This window comes from Xiphophorus couchianus, chromosome 22 (assembly GCF_001444195.1).
Source record: "Xiphophorus couchianus chromosome 22, X_couchianus-1.0, whole genome shotgun sequence".
NCBI lineage: Eukaryota > Metazoa > Chordata > Actinopteri > Cyprinodontiformes > Poeciliidae > Xiphophorus > Xiphophorus couchianus.
The window spans coordinates 7,734,592-7,752,875 of NC_040249.1; the positions used below are offsets into that span (position 1 = coordinate 7,734,592).

The window sequence follows — 18,284 nt, forward strand, 5'->3', positions numbered from 1 at the left end:
TCATTAAAAGTCAAGAGAGGAAGCCAGGCTTGATGCTAATCAAATCTGCTTAATTATGCTTAACATGAGTATCTCCAGGGGAAGAGAGAGAGAGAGGGGGGGGGAGGGAGACGAAGAGAGAGATAGCTAACTCGAACTTTTTACTTTTTTGCCTTTGATAACTCCTGCTGAGTATGGCCTTTTCCTCGCCAAAAAGAAATGTCACGACTCTCTTTCTCCATCTGCAGAAAACACACAGATAAAGCCGTCTGGGTAAAGCAGAGCCGATTCATGTCGTAAGTTCCCACTGCAGAGCATTTAATAGGTGTTAAAATGTTCTGATCCAACCTCTTAGGCTTATTCTTTGTAACACTCTGGGTTAAAAATAACGCAATGTGGGATACGCTGTGAATCCTATGTGGACCGATCCAGCCTGAGTTAATTTAACACAGCAAAATGCAAGGGGTTTGACCCAGCATACTGGGTTAGTTTTTCAGCAAAAAAAAAAAAAGAAAGTCTTATAGCCAGAAATATTTCGCCTTAATATTTCATTTACAACTGCACACTTATTGTTTTAAAAAAACAGCAACAAAATAGTTAAATTCCAATGCAGGATTTTACAAAAATAATATATATAAATACTTTTTTAAAAGTACATTTTAAAAAAGCTCTTGTTTCTGGATAGTGAACATAAAAATCATTGATATAAGATGTTATACAATGGAAGTACTGGCAACACAAACAAGCAAGTGTCAGGGGATTGTGTTGGCTTCAGCAAAAACAAATAGTTAACTACTCAACTAAAACAACTTCTTCATATTAAACTAATAATTGAATATTTAACTTATTAACAGGGTAGAATTGTTTATTTTCCAGGAACATAGCGACATTTTATAGCACAATCAAATAACCACTGTATGTTACCTTCAGTTGTTATAAAAATGCTGTATATATCACTTCCTGGTTTAAAGCCATAAAATTAGGCCTCTGTCTCTTTAAAAACAGAGGCCTAGAGAAAGGTAGAGCTCTTTCTGAAGCTCTACCTTCAGGAAGTCATCACAACATCTCTCCTCCATTAACCCTCTAACGGCTTTTTAGCCAGCGTTGCACTGAGAAGTGTAATGAGTTCAATAGTTTCATCAGGTGTTTGCTAATTGATGCTGGCTAGTTTGAAGGAGCTGAGTGGGAATGTCGCAAGGAAGAAGCTTGGAAGTTTTGAAATTGCTCTGAGGAGGAGCTGCGCCTCAAAGGCGGCGCTGGGGCCACACAAGCGTTTTGCATAGCTGAGTGGTTGTCACGGGAGATTAAAGGAGTTCTCAAACATGCATGGAAAATCAAGGAAACACTCCAGGTATGTTTTTGATGAGGGAATAATGTTATAACATGATGCAAAGCTCAAAACTATTGACTTTACCTAATAATGCCCCTTTAATTGCAGCCACAAGTTGATTAACAATCTCTAAGCTAAATTCCTCAGAGTACATCGGAGAATAGTTGCATGATAAACAAAACAAAGCGTAAAAAAGATCATAGTATCAGGCATGGAGTCAAGGCCAGTTCTTTTGAGACCATTGCTTCCTCAGGTCATTCGTCCCTTGCTGCTAACTTAGCAATTTCTATATTTAGTGGGTAATCAAACCCTTTTAGAAACACTTTTTCAATAAAGCAGTAAGTCTAATTGCTTTTTTTTTGGTTGTTAGAGATTTTCAGGGGTTCTAGCATTAAGGTACATATTACTCTTGCTGTTCTCAATGAACATAGGTACTACAACGCACCCTTTAACTGTTCCAAAACACTCACAGGTAACCCAGACTTCATGTAGTCCCTCTCATCTGAAATTAGACAGCCAGTGAATTGTGTATGCACGAAGCTGCCACTGAATTTAAAAAGCCAAACAAAAACATGTAAGTAAATGGCTGGAGGCTCTCTTTCAGGTCACCTTTGCAAATCCCAAGCCTGGAAAAAGACGATCATGCAAACGATCTGGTGACGTCCTTCATTCACTTGTGGAGTCTGTTGGGGGCAGCCAAAAGCTACTTTCCTTATTACACACATAGTTTGTGTATAGCTACCACAACTGCTTAGTATGTATGTCTACTTAGGTCAAAGCAAGTAAGTAGCTTACTTTAGCATGTAAAAGGCTAATCTTATCTTATACTCAATCCTTATTGTAACTTTATCCACACAACCGAGTCCCACCAACATTATTGAATGAACAGCATCATTTTACTACGCAATTTTATGTTTTGTTCTTTGCATGACCCCAATCGAGCCACTGTGAGGTTAAAAATAGTGATAATGAGGTTATTTGTTTTGTGTGGCAATAGACTAGGTTATAAGTTTTTTAAAAAAATGTTTGAATAACATTTACTTCTGTCCCAACAGCATAAAGCCAGCAGTCTTTTGTGATCGATATGTAAGGTGTATACTAATGCTCTATGATGAACACAGGTAACCACAGTAACATAAACAAGAGGCTGGTGAGTAATGTCCCACCTTTAGGAAATCTGCCTTTAACCTTGAGTGCAAGGTCCTAATTTAATTACATTGTACGTTTTAGCTCATCCATCCACAATCTTGTAAGCAGCCACAGTGTAGGTTGTATTGTTCAGTGGTGTGAAGCGACTTTGTCTCAAAACAGAAGGTCACGGGTTTAATTTATAGAGCATCCATTTAATACATGATGAGAACAATGAACTCATTTAAATTCCTACTTTGGACAACTTGCTAAAACAACTTCAGCCCAGTTTGGTTTTCTTTCTCGGATCTTCGAAAGTATGAGCAAAGTTATCATGACAGCGTTATGGAGTTTGTAGGTGAACAACTTTGCAGCATTATTTATCTGTCTTCAACATCTAATATTTCTCCTGGAGTTCAGCGCTTACTCAGTGGGGTATTCTGTCTTTGAAGTGTTTAAAGTTCCTTGAGACAGTAGAAGCCTTTCTATTTTCAGTGCCGTGCAATGTTCCCCTTTCGCGGAGTTAATTAATGTTTTATATCTCTATCAAATCCTCTGTATGATGAGGTTTTACCCTCCAAAATCTGCCTCATGTTATTTTACAGCATTAAATATAATCATCTCCATTAATATAGATTGCGTTACTGTAAAGTTTTTCCATCAAACAAGTACTGTAATCTCTTGGGGGGGAAAAAAACTAAAAGGAATTGAACACAGGTAACCACAGTAACATAAACACTGTGGTTTTATGTTACTGTCTTTTTATGTTTTTGACATTTCAACCACATTTTATTGTGCTTTTATACAATAAGCCATGAGAAGAAGTGTGAAACAGGGAGGTCACAATCTGAGTGCATCAATGAGTTCCCCAGCTCAGGTATGAGAAGCTATCAATTACATAACTGTTACATTAGCCATGCGCTCTATATAGACAAGTAGTGAGAAAGAAGCAACTGTTGAAAGAAAGAAAGCAGTAAGAGGCCTGATTTACAGTTTACCACAAGGTATGTAGGCGATGCTATACAGAAAATGTGTGGAAGTAGGTCCTGTGATCAGATGATTAAAAAATGTAACTTCCTTGCAAAATGTGCTTGCAAACTAGCGCTGCAGCCCCCACTACACTGAACACTGGTGGTGATGGCAGCATCATGCCGTGGTGATGCTTGACAGCTGGTCAGAGCTGAAGCAAAGCTGGATGGAGCAAAAAACAGTTTAGACCTAGAACTTCAGAGGTCTAAGTCAAAGCAAATTAATGTTCTTGTGTATTTTTTTGTACTTCAGTTTTGTGCTCTGGTTTGCGTTGGCCTATCACACAAAACCGCAACAAAATCTTAAAAATATCCAACTATTTTGATTTTTTTTTTTCCAAAGCACAATATTGCTTTATCGACCAAAGCAAAAAAAAGAAAAAAAACACTCTTCCGCAGAAACTAATTCATGTTCCAGAGCTCCAATTTTAACAGTTCACATTTATGTTGCCATGGAGCCATCGTGAGCCAAAGAGACAGAGACGATGCTCATGTTGCGTCTCTGTTTGAAATCAGAGCTCTGGTCCTCTCCACATGTCTGTTTTGGCCAGCGAGGAGCGGCAGCATGAGGGAAATGTGTAGGTGGTTAGATCAGCCGATGAAGTGTAAATACCACTCAATCTGTTCTCATTAGAGGAGCAAAAACATACGAATCACTTCGCCTCTATTAAAAATGCCCCTGGGTCCCAGATTGAGAGCGTGTGTGTGTGCGTGTGCATGTGTGTGTGTGTGTGCGTGCGTGCGTGCGTGCGTGCGTGAATGTACGCTCATACATGTAATTGTGTGAAACAGAGGGAGTTGGTGGTGGTGATAGGTGGTGGGGGGGTGACAGAATGATGTTTTGGCATTTGTGTCTGCAGTGAGGATCTGAAATGCCACCACCATCAATGCTGCTTAATTCTCAGAAACAAACTCTTAATCTGAACAGACAATCCGTTCCGACAGCTTCTGTTATGATTCAAATCAACTTGGAGTGAAGGGTGCGTGTGTATGTGAGTGAGAGAGTATGTCATTGTGTTTTGGTATGTGATTAGGTTTCTGTGTGTGCTCGTCCCCCAGCCCCCTGTAAGTGTGCGACCAAGACATCACACATCCAATCCACATTCCCCTATGATAATGTGGATTGATTATGGATATGATAATGAGAGGCCGGCGCGGCGTCGCGACCTTCACAAGGTCTAATTGAAACAAGCGTTGGTCCTCCGAAGCACTTATCAAGTCACACGGCACATCATTAATCACGGAGAATACAAGCTGTCAGTGTAACTCGCACACACACACACGCAACTCTCACACATCTTCTATATTCTTTTTCTGTTTTCCAAACATACACAAATCTTCTCTTTCACACACACTCACACACAATGTGAGCTGTCACTACAATATCCCCGGTATTGTCTTCTTTTAAGGAGAGTGGACAGCTCGTCCACCCTCCATCTCTATTTTCCCTCAGAAAAAGTTGAACAGGCTGATGAAGTTGAACCTAAAAAAAACAAAAAACAGGAGAGGCAAAAAAAAAAAAGAAAGAAAGAAAGAAATGAGGGGAGGCTGGTTTTTAAAGCATTTACACAAATCTGAACAGCTGCCCGCTTTTTACCCAAACTCGCCTGAAATTGAATTAACTCAGGTTGTTTTACTACCTGCTTTTATTAGGAGACAAATTAACAACCAAATGTGATTCCAATGTTTGATTAAGCCAGCATATGGTGCCTACCTGTTAAACCCAATGTGTTCAGGAGCTCAACGCCTCAGCGAGTCCCAGGAATAAACTAATAAACCCAATATCATGTTAGTCATTACATAGTCCAAAACACAAAATTTCAATCTGACAAGAAAAAAAAAAAAGGTGTTTTCATTATTATCATAGAGAAAACTCAAGGGAGATGGCATGCACCATTTTAATATTACCATCAACTTTGTTAATTGTTATTCAATTAACTGCTTTTGTTAATGAAACCAATTAATACATTGAAACAAGGAGGAAGATATATGATTATTATGCGTCTGTGCAGAGTGCAGCTAATTACATCTGTAAATCAATCAATCCCACATTAATCAGTTTGGAAAACGTCCAAAAACAACAAAGTCACTAAAAGACTTTGAAAGTTTCTTTTTAACATATTTTGATTGCCATCCCATTATCCTGTCTAATGATTGTTAACGATCCTTTGAAGAGTTTATGATCCAATTTCCTTGCTATGAATTTAATTGGGACCTAAATAGTGTCTTATGGTGTCGAAGTCTGCCCAGTTTTTTAATCAACAGTGATGTATCAGGGAAGGCACTAACAAGGTCACAGAACTCCTCGCCGGGCAGCGACGGGCCCTGAAGCTTAATGCCTGCTGAAAGATGAGGGTCAGAGAGGCTTGATCGGTTGCAGAAAGCCAATAGATCAATCACCTTCCGTGCAGGAAACACTGACCTTTCCGGATGTAGATAGATCTATTGGATTCTCTGCTTTTCTTGTTTAGACGAGAACAGTTGTACGATTACTTCGTTACTTTGGTCAGAATTACGGTTACTTCAAAATTATTCATACCCCTGGCAGAATTAGGTTTGGCTGATTTCCATTCAACCAAGATGTTTGTTTCTGACAGGAAATGGGATATGCATCTTTAAAATCATTCTTGTATTATGTATTTTCCAGGCACATAGTGCCATTTTAAAGCACAATCACCATGTTACCTTCAGTTGTTAGAAAAATCTTGTATTAGTGAAATTTTACTTTGCAGTTTGGCGCCTTGAGATTGGACTATGTCTCTTTAAGAAGCTTAGCCTCCTTCCAACACAATAGCTTCCAGTCCGATAACAAAAGTTGGTAAAACTCAGTAATTAAAGTAAACCTTGATCTGCTTAACTGTGAACCAGACATAGATCAATACCTAAAACATGCAAAATACATATGAACATTAGAAAATTACTGCTAAAAAAATAAATTCTATTCTTCTCCAGCTAATGCCGCTTAAACCATTAAATGTAAAGCAGTTTATTGTTTAACGTAAACTTAAGGTTTGCTAAGTTTCATAAAACTAAAATTACCTGGCTGCCAGTTTTAGCAAAAACATCAGAGTGTCTGACTGTGTTATATGCTCACAGTAGATTTTATTTCAAATATTAAAGAGTAAAAGTAAAAATCTACATGTAAGACACATTTAGTGCTCAGCCTCTGATTCCTTCCTCTTAGAAGAGACAAGCAACTGTCAGGGCAAATGTTTCTGCACCGGTATACTCATCCCAACATGTTATCTATTGTTGTTAGTGTTCTTACATATTTTAATATGGAGACTTGATGCAAAATCCATTAATATGTGATCAAATATTTTGAAAGCCATGAAAATTCCTAAAATACTTTATTTAAGCAGATTTTTATTGACCTTCATTTCATTGCAGTGATCCTCTTCCTTCCACACCTGTAGAGCCTTCCTGAGTCACTGAACTGTATTTATTTATAAATATAAATACATTAAGTGAATTAACCACACAAAAAAGTCTAAGGAAACTGTTTCAGTGTTTTTGCTCAGAAGGAAATAGGTGAAACCCATAAAGAAAATATCAACAATGAAACCTGTTGACTTCAAGAAAATGAGGTTGGGGCGTGCTGTGGTGGCGCAGGGGGTTAGCACGCCTCACGTTTGGAGGCCTTAGTCCTCGACGCGGACGTTGCGGGTTCAACTCCCGGTCCCGACGACCTTTGCCGCATGTCTTCTCCTCACCCTCCTTCCTGTCTGCCTACTGTAGAAAAAATACGAGCCACTAGCGCCGCAAAAACTCTTTGGAGGGGAAAAGAAAATGAGGTTGTTTTGGGATTAAAAAAAAAAAATCTCCTTTCAGTAAAGCAGCTCCTCGTTGAAAGACTTTTGCTTGATAATGATGTACCTCGCTTTTTTTGCATTTTAATAAGGTCTTTGTTTTGCACTGCCTCTGACTGACTGCTTCTTTAAAACTATATCAGGATCAACTATCTGGGCTGAAACAAAATTTGAACTGTTCTTCAAACGCATTCTTCGAAGGAAATCATTGCAAGGGTCAAAAATGACCCCACAGTGTATACTTTGGACACCACTTTCCTTAACTTTCTTAACTTTTATATGTTGCTGATGCTTGGAATCAATCGATCAATAATGTTTTATTATTGATAGATTGATAGCTCTGATTTATTCTACCATTAAAACGCAAAACCTGCTTTTTCTAAATGTTTTTTTTTTGTAACATTTCAATGTGATCCTAGCAAACCTGACGGTTGTTTTTTAATCTTTTATATCACAGAAGAAAAGATAGTCATTTCCAAAAATAAAAATAAAATAATTACTTGTTAATTACTTGTTCAGACCAACCCAGGCAAAATCAGATAAATAAAATCTTGTTGATAGGAGGTAAATGTCATGTCAGCCATCGCAATACAGTTGGTTACCCTCCCAGCTGCAAAGATCCAAAAATACACATCAGATCTAAAGTTTTTAGGGCTTGTGCAGAGTATCTCCAAGTATTTGCATTTGTTTTCCAAAAAAGTTCATTACCTGCATCTTCATACATATTCTAATCCTTAGAAATCCCCAACCAACCCCCTTCCAAAGAATGCCACAGAAACTATGCCAGACGTGCCTATGTGACGATGTAGCAAGTCCCCGAACAACCACAAGAAGCAGAGGAAACATTGAGCTCTTAGGTAAAAGCTTGCTGCTGGAAAACCAGAAAATCTTTTGGTCTTTTTTATTTTCTGTGGAAAAACAAACATAAAAAAACACAAATTTGGAGCATCCCGTGAACCTTGGCCCTCAGGCTATTATCTCTACTAAGCCTTGCTAAAGCCTGTGGAGGGATGGATGGTTTAGACGATCTTTTCTCTTTGTTCAGATGCTAGTTTCCAACTGATGTACAAGTGTTTGCATCAGCATCCTCTGGTGTGCAGCAAGATTTCATTCTGATATCGTCCGCTCTTGCACATAAATGTGGTTTCAACAACAAACAAACGTCTCATTTGCATGTCCGTGGCATCTAACATGAAAGAAAATGGTCATGAAGGACCAATAAAGCCTCAGACAAAGACCCGTCTCGGGAGGATGACCAATAAACACTCTTGTTCATCATTAAAAGTAATTATTGACCTATAAACAAAAACCCATGCGAAAGGTCTTTGAACTTTTGTTCGACTTTGCGTCAAAATGGAGCAGATGAACTGTTTCTTTTATAGTTTTCGTGATTAAGACGCAGTTGTATCTTGGCTTTGGAAAAATATAAACAAACCACTGTTTCTCATGCATGAGAGACCGCTAATCAGTCCAGTCTAATTGTTTTTGATAATAACAACGTACACCCGGACTGTAATTGCTCCGCGTGTCTCTCACTCCAAAGCGAGACTGCCCTCATTTATCAGAAAAATAATCCTCGGCACCGGATAATTATCAGACGTACGAATATAAACACCTTCAGAAGTTTGGACGCTGATAGCAGTCATGTGACCTGACCGGTGCCCTAGTTGAACACCTCTTAGATGTTTATGCATATGCGGACGCTAATCTCTGCTAGGACTATGGGATTTGGGAATATTTTGTTTAACATAGATCAAAGTAGCTGGCTTGGATAAAGCACAAAAAAAAAAACCCCTCTGCACAGATCAAACAGACAGCAATGCATCTTGAATCCCACGCCCTTAGTAACCAAATCAAGCCCTGTATAACTCTTGTTTTTTTTTAAAGTAAAATGATTCCACCTTTATCAACAACTTATGAAGCTCACCCTTCAGGCCCCCCCACAGAGACGAAAGGTCTGCTTTGGATTGTGAACTATCGAGGAGAGCCACTGCTGCACCAGATCACATGCCTCTTCACGCTTGGATAACATGATGCTGGTGTTCAGGAACAGACAGATACTGTGTTCAGAGATCAAAGCAGCAAGTGCAGAGATTTAGACTCGCAATCTGCCAGTCAACACGGTGAGACAACGCAGAAGAAGACAGAAGTGCTTACACAAACACTCCTGTGCACTTGCTGGCTTTCTGTGCGGTGTGCCTGAGAGGGGTGAGCTGTCAGGTGGCTCAGGGGCTGCTCATTTGGAGCCACTTCTTAGCTTAAGCTCACACAGTGAGTGGGGCACACGCACACACACTCTCTCGTGCCAGACACAAGTCTGGGCTGATAGGGGAGCACATATATTGCCCTGTAAATGTTCTGTGCTCTCAGCATTTTCCCTTGTCTAGAAGATGAATAGAGTTATTTTACACACCGCAGGCAAACAAAACAATGCTGTCTGGTTAGATGCGTGATCCGAGAGATTTCATTCTGGGAGGGGATCAAAGATATGCTTTTGTCAACGCTTGCAGTCTAATTCGAATTATTTCTGTGGATACAGTTTAGAGCAGAGATTTCAGATCAACAGGATATCCTGCTCTTAGGAACGACCTCTGATACCTTTTTTGTTGCTGGCCCTGGATATGATCGCCCCCCTATTGTTTGTAAACGGCATTGTGCAACATTATCAGTCAGTTATACCCTTCCACCTAGTCTGACAGGAAAGATCATTTCCTTTGTAAAAATATTTAATACACCAAGAACTGTAAAATTATTTTCCGTACTGAAAAAACCCCACCTACTTACTCAAACCTCTTGTTTCAAATAGCTCAACTGAAACAAGAAGTCTTGAAAGAAGTTAAAATCAGATTTTAAATTATATTTAGCCTAAGTTCAGCACCAGTGAAAACTGAAGTTGTAGCCAAAGATTTTGTTAAGCCACATCAAAACCTGATCAGAGGTGGACAAAACAAGCATACATCTCCACCTTGTGGTCACAAATATTACATTGTTATAGGTTTTTTTAAATTATTTTACTCATCACAATAAGTATTGAAAATGTTGAAAGAATATTGTTTCAGTGAAAGAAATATACAAGTACAACATCTAACAATGCATGAATATTCATACACATGTGAAAAAATTAAGTGAAAATTTGCACACGAAAACTGCAACACAAGTTTATGGTAAATGTGTTTTTTCTTGAATCACGGATGGGTGTTCCTGCCAACTGTGACGCATCACAGATCGTTTGAGAGACAGATGATCTCATTTCAGCAGAGGCCCAGTAACACAGCAGACTGAGGCTGGTGCCTCTTTATACAAAAACTCCAAACATCAAAGTGCAGAATCGGAGGAAATGACAATGTGCCAAAACAAATCAATCTCAGAGTCGGGAACAGTCCATAATCCCAATGGTGGGTGATGAGATCTTTATTTTCATCCTCAGTTTGTGCAGTTCTCAGAAACCTAAGAGGAAATAATAAACAAATTGCATAATTAACCAAGAATCAACAGCCTTCTGGATTCTTCCGACGTTAATCTACATGTTGGTGTGTTTTAGGCAGGAATCGCAACAACAGGCTTCTTCAAATAGAAGGCAAGAAGCTTTGGCTGTCATTGGTCTTTATAAAATGAGTGAATACTTTGTAACCACTTCAAAAGGTTAAAGGGATGGGATTCGGATTATTTAGAGTAACGCAAGGTTACATAAATGAAAATTATAGGAAAGAGACGTTGGAATAAAGGAAAACAAAAAGGGAATGCCAGACTTGCACTTAAATGTTATTAATTCACAAATTTTCCTTGAAATTATTCAATTTTTTCAAAAAAATAAAAGTGATTTTATACCTTGAGGGTCTCCGAAGCCTTACGCAGCTCTTTGATGACTGCGGACAGAGCTTCTGGGTTAATCCCTTGCTCACACAGTCGCACACAGATTGACAGAGACTCCATGTCCAAGCCGGTGTTCAGCAACCTTGAGATCTCAAGCAGGACTGTTGGAGAAAGAAGGTGGTGAGATGAATTTGATATTAAAAGGTGACACAAAACCCCCCCAAAAAACATCATATTGTTGGGTAAGGATGAATGTTTTGTTTTTCTGTCTTGGTTTTGAGAATTAGGATTAATGTTGACATTAAAGGAAAAAATGCCAAGAGCAATGTTAATATGTTGAGAATTAATCAATATTTTGGGGATAAACAGTTTAAGGACTATACACTTCATGAAGTAGACATTGTGATATCATTGGTATCAAAATATGAAAGCTGAAACATCATTTTTAAACTAAGCAAGCCTTGGTATATAGACTCAGACACGAATACGTTTTATGTCTACTAAAATTATTCATGTCTATATATAGACAAATGATGGTTATGTAACAAAATAGATAGTTTCTTTGTACTTCTGATAAGTTTTATAAATCTTCAACTGGTAGCAAGTAGTATTCTATTAATCTTAAATGCTTGAACATATTTATGTGTATGAAACCAACTTCATTACAGCTGTATGTAAAACATTAAAAAAATCATAGGTTTTATTGCTACACCTACTTAAAACTGATATGTGACAACACATCTCACAACATTAAAAAAAGGAAACGGGTGATAAAAATCAAACTTCATACTCAATATAACATTCTAATTTGAAAAAAAAGGAAGCATTTTTATACTAAATAGAGAAAAAAATGTATACTACCCCATCTCCTCTTTATGTGACCCATATATTCTGTTGAACTAATTAGACGCACCGCCTGTTAAGGTTTTATACTTACCATCCATCGTTTCCCGGACTGCGTTCAGGTTTGTATTTGCGGCACTTGCCATAGTTACTGCTAAAACTGCTAGCAAGTAGCTAACCAACGCACAACGTCCTGCACGGCAAATTGTTAACAGTATATAAAACAAGATTATTTCAACAATGCAGTCAGAGTTTTGTTTGCCCTAATACGTTTTTAAATGACATTGTACAATTAAAACTACCAAAATAACTGACGGGGCGCGTTAGCAGCTAGACAGCTACCTAGCTTGTAAAGATTCCCGCATCGAAACCAGGAGGAGGAAGTGACGACACTAAATTCTTCATTGGCTACTGAAAACATCCTGTAAGATTTCTATTGGCTGGCAGGTTTTGTGGAGGAAATTGAAATAAACGTTTGAACTGTTTCCCTACTAGAGCTGTGCTACTGACTCGTCTCATAAAGACAGTCGATTTACTCGCCGAGGACGGTTCTTTTTAACGATTGTAAGTACCAACTGAAAAAAAAAATGTTTTGCGTATCTGGGTTTTGTAAGTGATGCCTTTAAACGTATGTACGCAAAGTTCCTTTTAACGTAGCCAAGGTACCGAGCTAACCTCATAACAAAATAAGAACTGGATTTACTGGACTATCTCTCTTTAAAACGCTTAGTGTTTGAAGCGTTAGTTTTCTTTTCTGCTAACAAAAATGTTTGTTGTTTCCAGCTAAGATGGGGGATCATATCGAGGTACAGATCACCCCAGAGACTCCAGGCAGGCCTTCCATTAGAAATCCCTTTGAGAGTCCCAATGACTACCACCACCTCAGGGAGCCTCTGGTGCCCAGTCCGTCTGTCTTCAGATCCAAGCCCTGCAAGGCTGTAAGATTTAAATTGATCCTATTACTAATGTTAAACCTACTGGATTGGATGTATGTTTTTAATTAGAAATAAGAAGCACCGTTGTTGCTGTAAATTGCTTGCCAAATTATTCATAGACTTGCAACTTTGTGACATTTTGTCATGCTATAACTACAAACATCCATGTAATGTATTAGGATCCTTTGTGATACATCACCAGAACACTAAAGTGGTGGAAAAGAATATTTGTATTTCCACATTTTAAAAAACTTTGAAAAATGCAGCTGCACTTTTCGCTACAGGTACATCTTCAAGTCTTTTTGGATAACATCCCTACCATCTTAGCATGTCTACAAGCTTAAGACAAGTCCGACTGGGTGTAGAGGAACTGTAAAAAGCAATTTTAAGATCTTGGCACAGTTTCCATAGATTGGATAAGGTCTGGATTTGGATTACACCGCAAAAGCTCAATTCTTCCATCTCATTCCCAAAAATATACATCCTGTGTGGTCATTCCTGCTCACGCAAATGTAACATTGGCATAAATCAATGACATGGAAAACAAAGTATCCCACCAATCATTGCAAAGCAGTCCATGAGATGCAGTGTATTGTGCAGCTCCAGATGGAACCTATATACTAATTTGTGGACTATTTAAGGGAGTTTGTTATTATTGTTAACTTTTTTTTTTTTTTTTAGATTTGTAAAAAAATAAAAAATAAATAATGCCATGTATTCTTTTCTCTTCACAGTTATGCCCTGTTTTACATTGATCTGCCACATGAACTCTTAATAAAATACTTTGCAGTTTGTGGTGAAAATGTTTAAGAGATAAGAGTACTGCCAAATAATGTGTATTCACACATTTTTCTTTGCCGAGTAGTGTATAGTACGTAGCCTTTCTTATCTCTCTCTTTTTCAGACTCCACCTAAGTTTAACTGGTCTATTGATGAAATGGCCAGTCTTCTACCAGTGCATATAGATCCAGAGGAAATCCAGCGGCAATCATTCTACCTCAGCCAGACGAGGTATATGTTGTTAAGCAGTAAATCAGATAAGTTGTCTAGAACTGAAAAAAAAAAAAAAAAACTGGACAAAATTCAGATAATTTTAAATCTATTCTATACGTTTCTATTTTACTTCATTTCAGGATGGATTCAGACATTGAGGAAAAATGTCAGAATGCTATTGAGCAGGTAAATAATGCATCTGTGCTTATAATATATGCTTTCAAACTTATGAGTCCCTGGTTATGAAATTATATATTTTGTATTTTCGAATGAAGTTTTTCACCAAAGGAGCCATTGTGCCTTCCCCTTGGGCAGCACCAGAAACCCGTAGAGCCACTCACCTGTACAAAAAAAGTAAATAACATTACAGAAAATTTGTGTGTTGTGAGTTGTCTTTTTATTTATTTTAATGCAACTTTTGTGTTTTTTAGGTCCTTTTTCTGAAGCGATTTCAGAGGAGTCTGAAAAAATCTCTGGTTAGTTTACATTAATTATAATATTTAAAATATACTGTAGCTAATCTCTATTTTTTTCAAGGAGGAATTTGTTTTCATTAGTGTACTCCTGTTCCTCTTCCATACTTCAGTACAAATGATTGTGGATCTTTAAAATAGTGCATTATACACAATGCTGACCATTGTTTATTCCAACATTATCATTTTTCTAACTCAAATGTAAAAATGCAGCCAGTCGGCAATATGTGGCACTTAGGGAGGTTTTTGTGTGGCATTAAAAAAATTGAAAAACAAAACAATTGGGAGAAAATGTTCACTGGAATATTCTAATAAACTAAGATCTAAACAAAGAAGTTGGATTCAAGTTACAACTTCTACAAAGTTTTTTTTTTTTCTTTTTTGCTATTGTTTTTTTCGTTTCATAATCTAGAACCACAAACATCCAATGACTTCCACTTTAAAAAACCTGTTGGTAAACCCCTTCATTGAACTTTGCTAATTACAGCAAGCATTTTCAGAATAGGTGACCCATTCCCGTTCTTATTAAAGAGAATAAACTGTAAAAAAAAAAAAAAAAAAAATTTGAACAAAAAAAAATAGAAAACACCAAAACGCCAGAACGAAGAAATGATTTATCCTTTTGTTTTTCTTAATGTGATGAGTGTGAGGTCCTTTTGAGTTTTTTAGTTACAATAATTCAAAGATTCTTATTCTACAGGTGTTGCACGGCTTTGTTTATTGAATATTAATTAGTTTTTTTGAGCAGGAAAATAAAATCCTAATAAGAATTTTTTTGCACTAAATTACCAGGAGTTAAAAGGAAAGGAATTATAAAATCACAGAAGAGTTTAAGTATTTTGATACTAATCATTTACATTGTAGCGTTTATTTCTAAATTACCTTCTGCTTGCTTTGCTTGACACGACTAATTAGTCTGTTTTATTGACAGTTGGTTGCCAGACGACTCTTTCACTCCCTTTGGCGTTTGATTTGGAGAAATTACTCGGTAAGCTTCTATTGACTCAAATCGAAGTCGGTAGCGTCTCCTTTAGCTTTTGTCGTATTTTCATGTGACGTTTGTTCACCTCAGGAGAATACTACCGCTACGAGGAGGCCTGTGATGCCGTACAGGAGAGCCTCAGTTCCTCCTCGTTGAGGCGAAAGCTCTTCCTCGACGGCCATTTCAGCTACAGCAGCTCCGACAGCTCCACGCCGCCGAGCCCCGACAGAGCCAACGGCCGACTCGAAGGGCCGTCTCCCTACAGAGGTGGAGCTGGAGCCGCAGGTGATGGTGTTGAAGGGGAAGCATTAACATCTGTCTGTCTGTCACCTCTGGCCGGCGGCCGGTCAGCCCAGACTCCCTCTACGGTACGTCGTGACTCCTTTAGAAAATTGTCGTTTTTTAATATTTAATGAGGAGGAGACATTTGTAGGATAAAAGCCGTGCACAATTAAACAAATGCTCATTTTAAATGTCTGAACTGTAGGGCCAGTTCTCGTCGAGTCCCATCAAGCAGGGCTGCTTCAGAGACTGTAGCCTCGGCAGCATCAGCAGCCCTCTGTTTCCTGATAGGTCATCTCCCGCTGGCCACGCCTCGCCGACTGTTTCTCCTATCCTTGTTGACGTGGTGCGGACTCCCATAGACTCAGGTAGACAATCTGCTTTCAACTGTGGAGCGTTGCTTGGCTAAGTGGTTACAGAGGCTAGGACCTCCGTCCTCTGTACCTTTGCTGCATGTCTTTCCCCCTTCCGTCTGTCCCCTTCATTTCGGATCACTATCAAAATAAAAGCCACTATTGCTAAAAAATGGTACAAAAAAAAATCCAAACTGTAAGATCTTGTGTGGGTCCAGGTTGATTTAATCTCCCTGATCTGGATCTTTTCAGGTGAGCAGAAACAGCACAGCAACTTTACCCCACATGGAGGTCCGCTGGGTGCGGACGTTGCCCTCACTAATGAGAGTCCGTTTGTGGAAGGATGCTCCCCAATTCGTAGCTGCTCCCCTCACCAACTCCACCACCAACACGAGACCAAAAACACTTCCAGGCCCAAAGCCAAACCCAGAGTCCGCAACTGGGCGTCCCCTCCGCTGATCTCGCCAATCCTCAACCCGAAGCTCCAAGACGACTGGGAGGCCGAAGAACACTCTCCTACCTCTTCCTCATCTTCTCTCCCAGCCATGGAACTAGACCCAACGTCGCCGCTGGCGACAGACGGCCACTCTGCTGCCCCTGAGAGAATTAACCTGGATACCATGGAGGTTGTGACGATGGAAGAAGGAAAAAGTGTGGGGCTTAAAAAAATGCCGGAGGAGGATGAGGAGGAGGTTGGATTCCCTTCAGAACATCTGACTAGCTCTCGCATGGGAAATGCGTCGGCAACAGAAAGCTCTCAGATGTTTCTCTCGCTCCTGGCAGAAGGAAGCAGCCTTCGCTACGACTCCGGCATGCAGGTCAGTGAGAGAAACTTGACAAAACCTTATTTTCATTTGTATTCCAGTGAGGCTTCAATGTAAGACTTCCTTCTTAATAAATGTTGACTGTTGTGCAGGTGGACAGTGGCTATAACACCATCTCAGCCGGCACCGCTAGCCTCATCGACGGCATCGGCTCAGACTTCCAGAGCAAAGAGTCCATCAGTTCCAACCTGGTAGATGAAATGTTTCCCGTCAACCGACTCAGTAAAGTTAAGGTGAGGTTAACCATTGGTTGTACCTTTGATCAAGCTAGACCTTTTATATTTAGATACATTTAAACCTATTTTTAAGGCATCCTGACTATAAATTTTGTTCGGAAATCCCTAAACCTGGAAACTATAGCTAGCTGAAATTCTCAATGTCAGTGAATGCAGCACTGCAAAAAGTGCTTGGACACAATATTTGATAGGATAATAGATTTATTTCAGCATGCATTTATCCTATGGATATTGATCATATTTGACCAGTTACATAGACTTTTAAGTGTCCCTTAGACGGAGTTATAGTTTGTTTGGCATAAATGCTGTATGTATGTTCTTTGGTCTTCATCAGCTGAGATTAAACTACACACAAGGGGATTAAACTACACACAAGGGGGTTAAACTACACACAAGTGGACTTAACTGATTGGGTAGCTCCAGAAGACTGTTACAAAGAATTTGATCTTGAGGTATCAAGAGAAAGGGGACTGAATATAGCTGCGAGCCACACTTTTTAGATTCTTTAAAAGATTTTGAATTCCACATATTTTCTTTCCATTCCACAATTATCACTACTTTGTGTTGATCTATTGCGTAAAATCCCAAGAAAATAAACTGAAATTTGGGGTGGTGGATTGATAGATAGATAAAAACTTTATTTTTAAATAAACTTTATTTTTTTTTTAGTATTGTGAAAAAGTTCTTGTGCCTAAATACTCAAGTGAAGGCTTCATTGAAACTTCAACCAACAACTGAACTGCCTGAATATTCACACGGACCCCTTTGTTTGAGCTCTTCATCTTTTAATAATCGTTTTCTTTGTGTCTTTTAGGCATTTTATTCTCCCCGCTGCCTCACCTGATTTCCTACGTTTAAAGGGACGCGCTTCCAACGAAGGCCTATGATTACTTTGCAATAAAATTCAAATAAACTTACACTATGTTTAGAAATGCTGAGATTTACCAGAATGTTTTGCTGTGAATGAAACTGCAGGGCAACAAATACCTGACTGAAAGCAAACGCTCTGCCTGTTGTGGATAATCACAGGGAATGTTGAGCTGCAGGTTTTTTTTCAGTCATTTTGTAAACCACTGAAATCTCACTCTTTGTAATAGTTTTTAAATTAAGATGTAGTGGTTTGATAAAATTGGGGAAATTTTGTGAAAAAGTGTCTTAATGTTGCACATGAATGATCTTTTATTTAAATGCTGTATTGATGCCCATGGGCAGAATTTCAATTATAATCTGTGCCAGACTTTTACTGTATTTATATTTTTTTTTATAAAACTTTTTC

General features: G+C 38.7%; 2 protein-coding genes across 2 annotated transcripts; one reads left to right on the top strand and one right to left on the bottom strand.

Annotated features, from left to right (window-relative positions):
- Positions 1 to 10,255: 10,255 nt before the first annotated feature.
- mzt1 (mitotic spindle organizing protein 1) lies at positions 10,256 to 12,313 on the bottom strand. The gene is made up of 3 exons (XM_028007190.1): positions 12,025 to 12,313; positions 11,103 to 11,248; positions 10,256 to 10,721 (listed from the first exon to the last, which is right to left on the bottom strand). Exons 1-3 carry the CDS (start codon positions 12,074 to 12,076, stop codon positions 10,698 to 10,700), a joined length of 222 nt encoding a protein of 73 aa, XP_027862991.1. The 5' UTR covers positions 12,077 to 12,313; the 3' UTR covers positions 10,256 to 10,697.
- Positions 12,314 to 12,358: 45 nt separating this feature from the next.
- On the top strand, positions 12,359 to 18,245 carry bora (bora aurora kinase A activator). The gene is made up of 12 exons (XM_028007189.1): positions 12,359 to 12,494; positions 12,714 to 12,868; positions 13,770 to 13,876; positions 13,999 to 14,044; positions 14,134 to 14,212; positions 14,290 to 14,334; positions 15,263 to 15,319; positions 15,404 to 15,681; positions 15,801 to 15,963; positions 16,201 to 16,766; positions 16,865 to 17,005; positions 17,823 to 18,245. The coding sequence occupies exons 2-12, from the start codon at positions 12,719 to 12,721 to the stop codon at positions 17,850 to 17,852; spliced, it is 1,662 nt and encodes a 553-aa protein (XP_027862990.1). The 5' UTR covers positions 12,359 to 12,494; positions 12,714 to 12,718; the 3' UTR covers positions 17,853 to 18,245.
- The last annotated feature ends 39 nt before the right edge of the window (positions 18,246 to 18,284 follow it).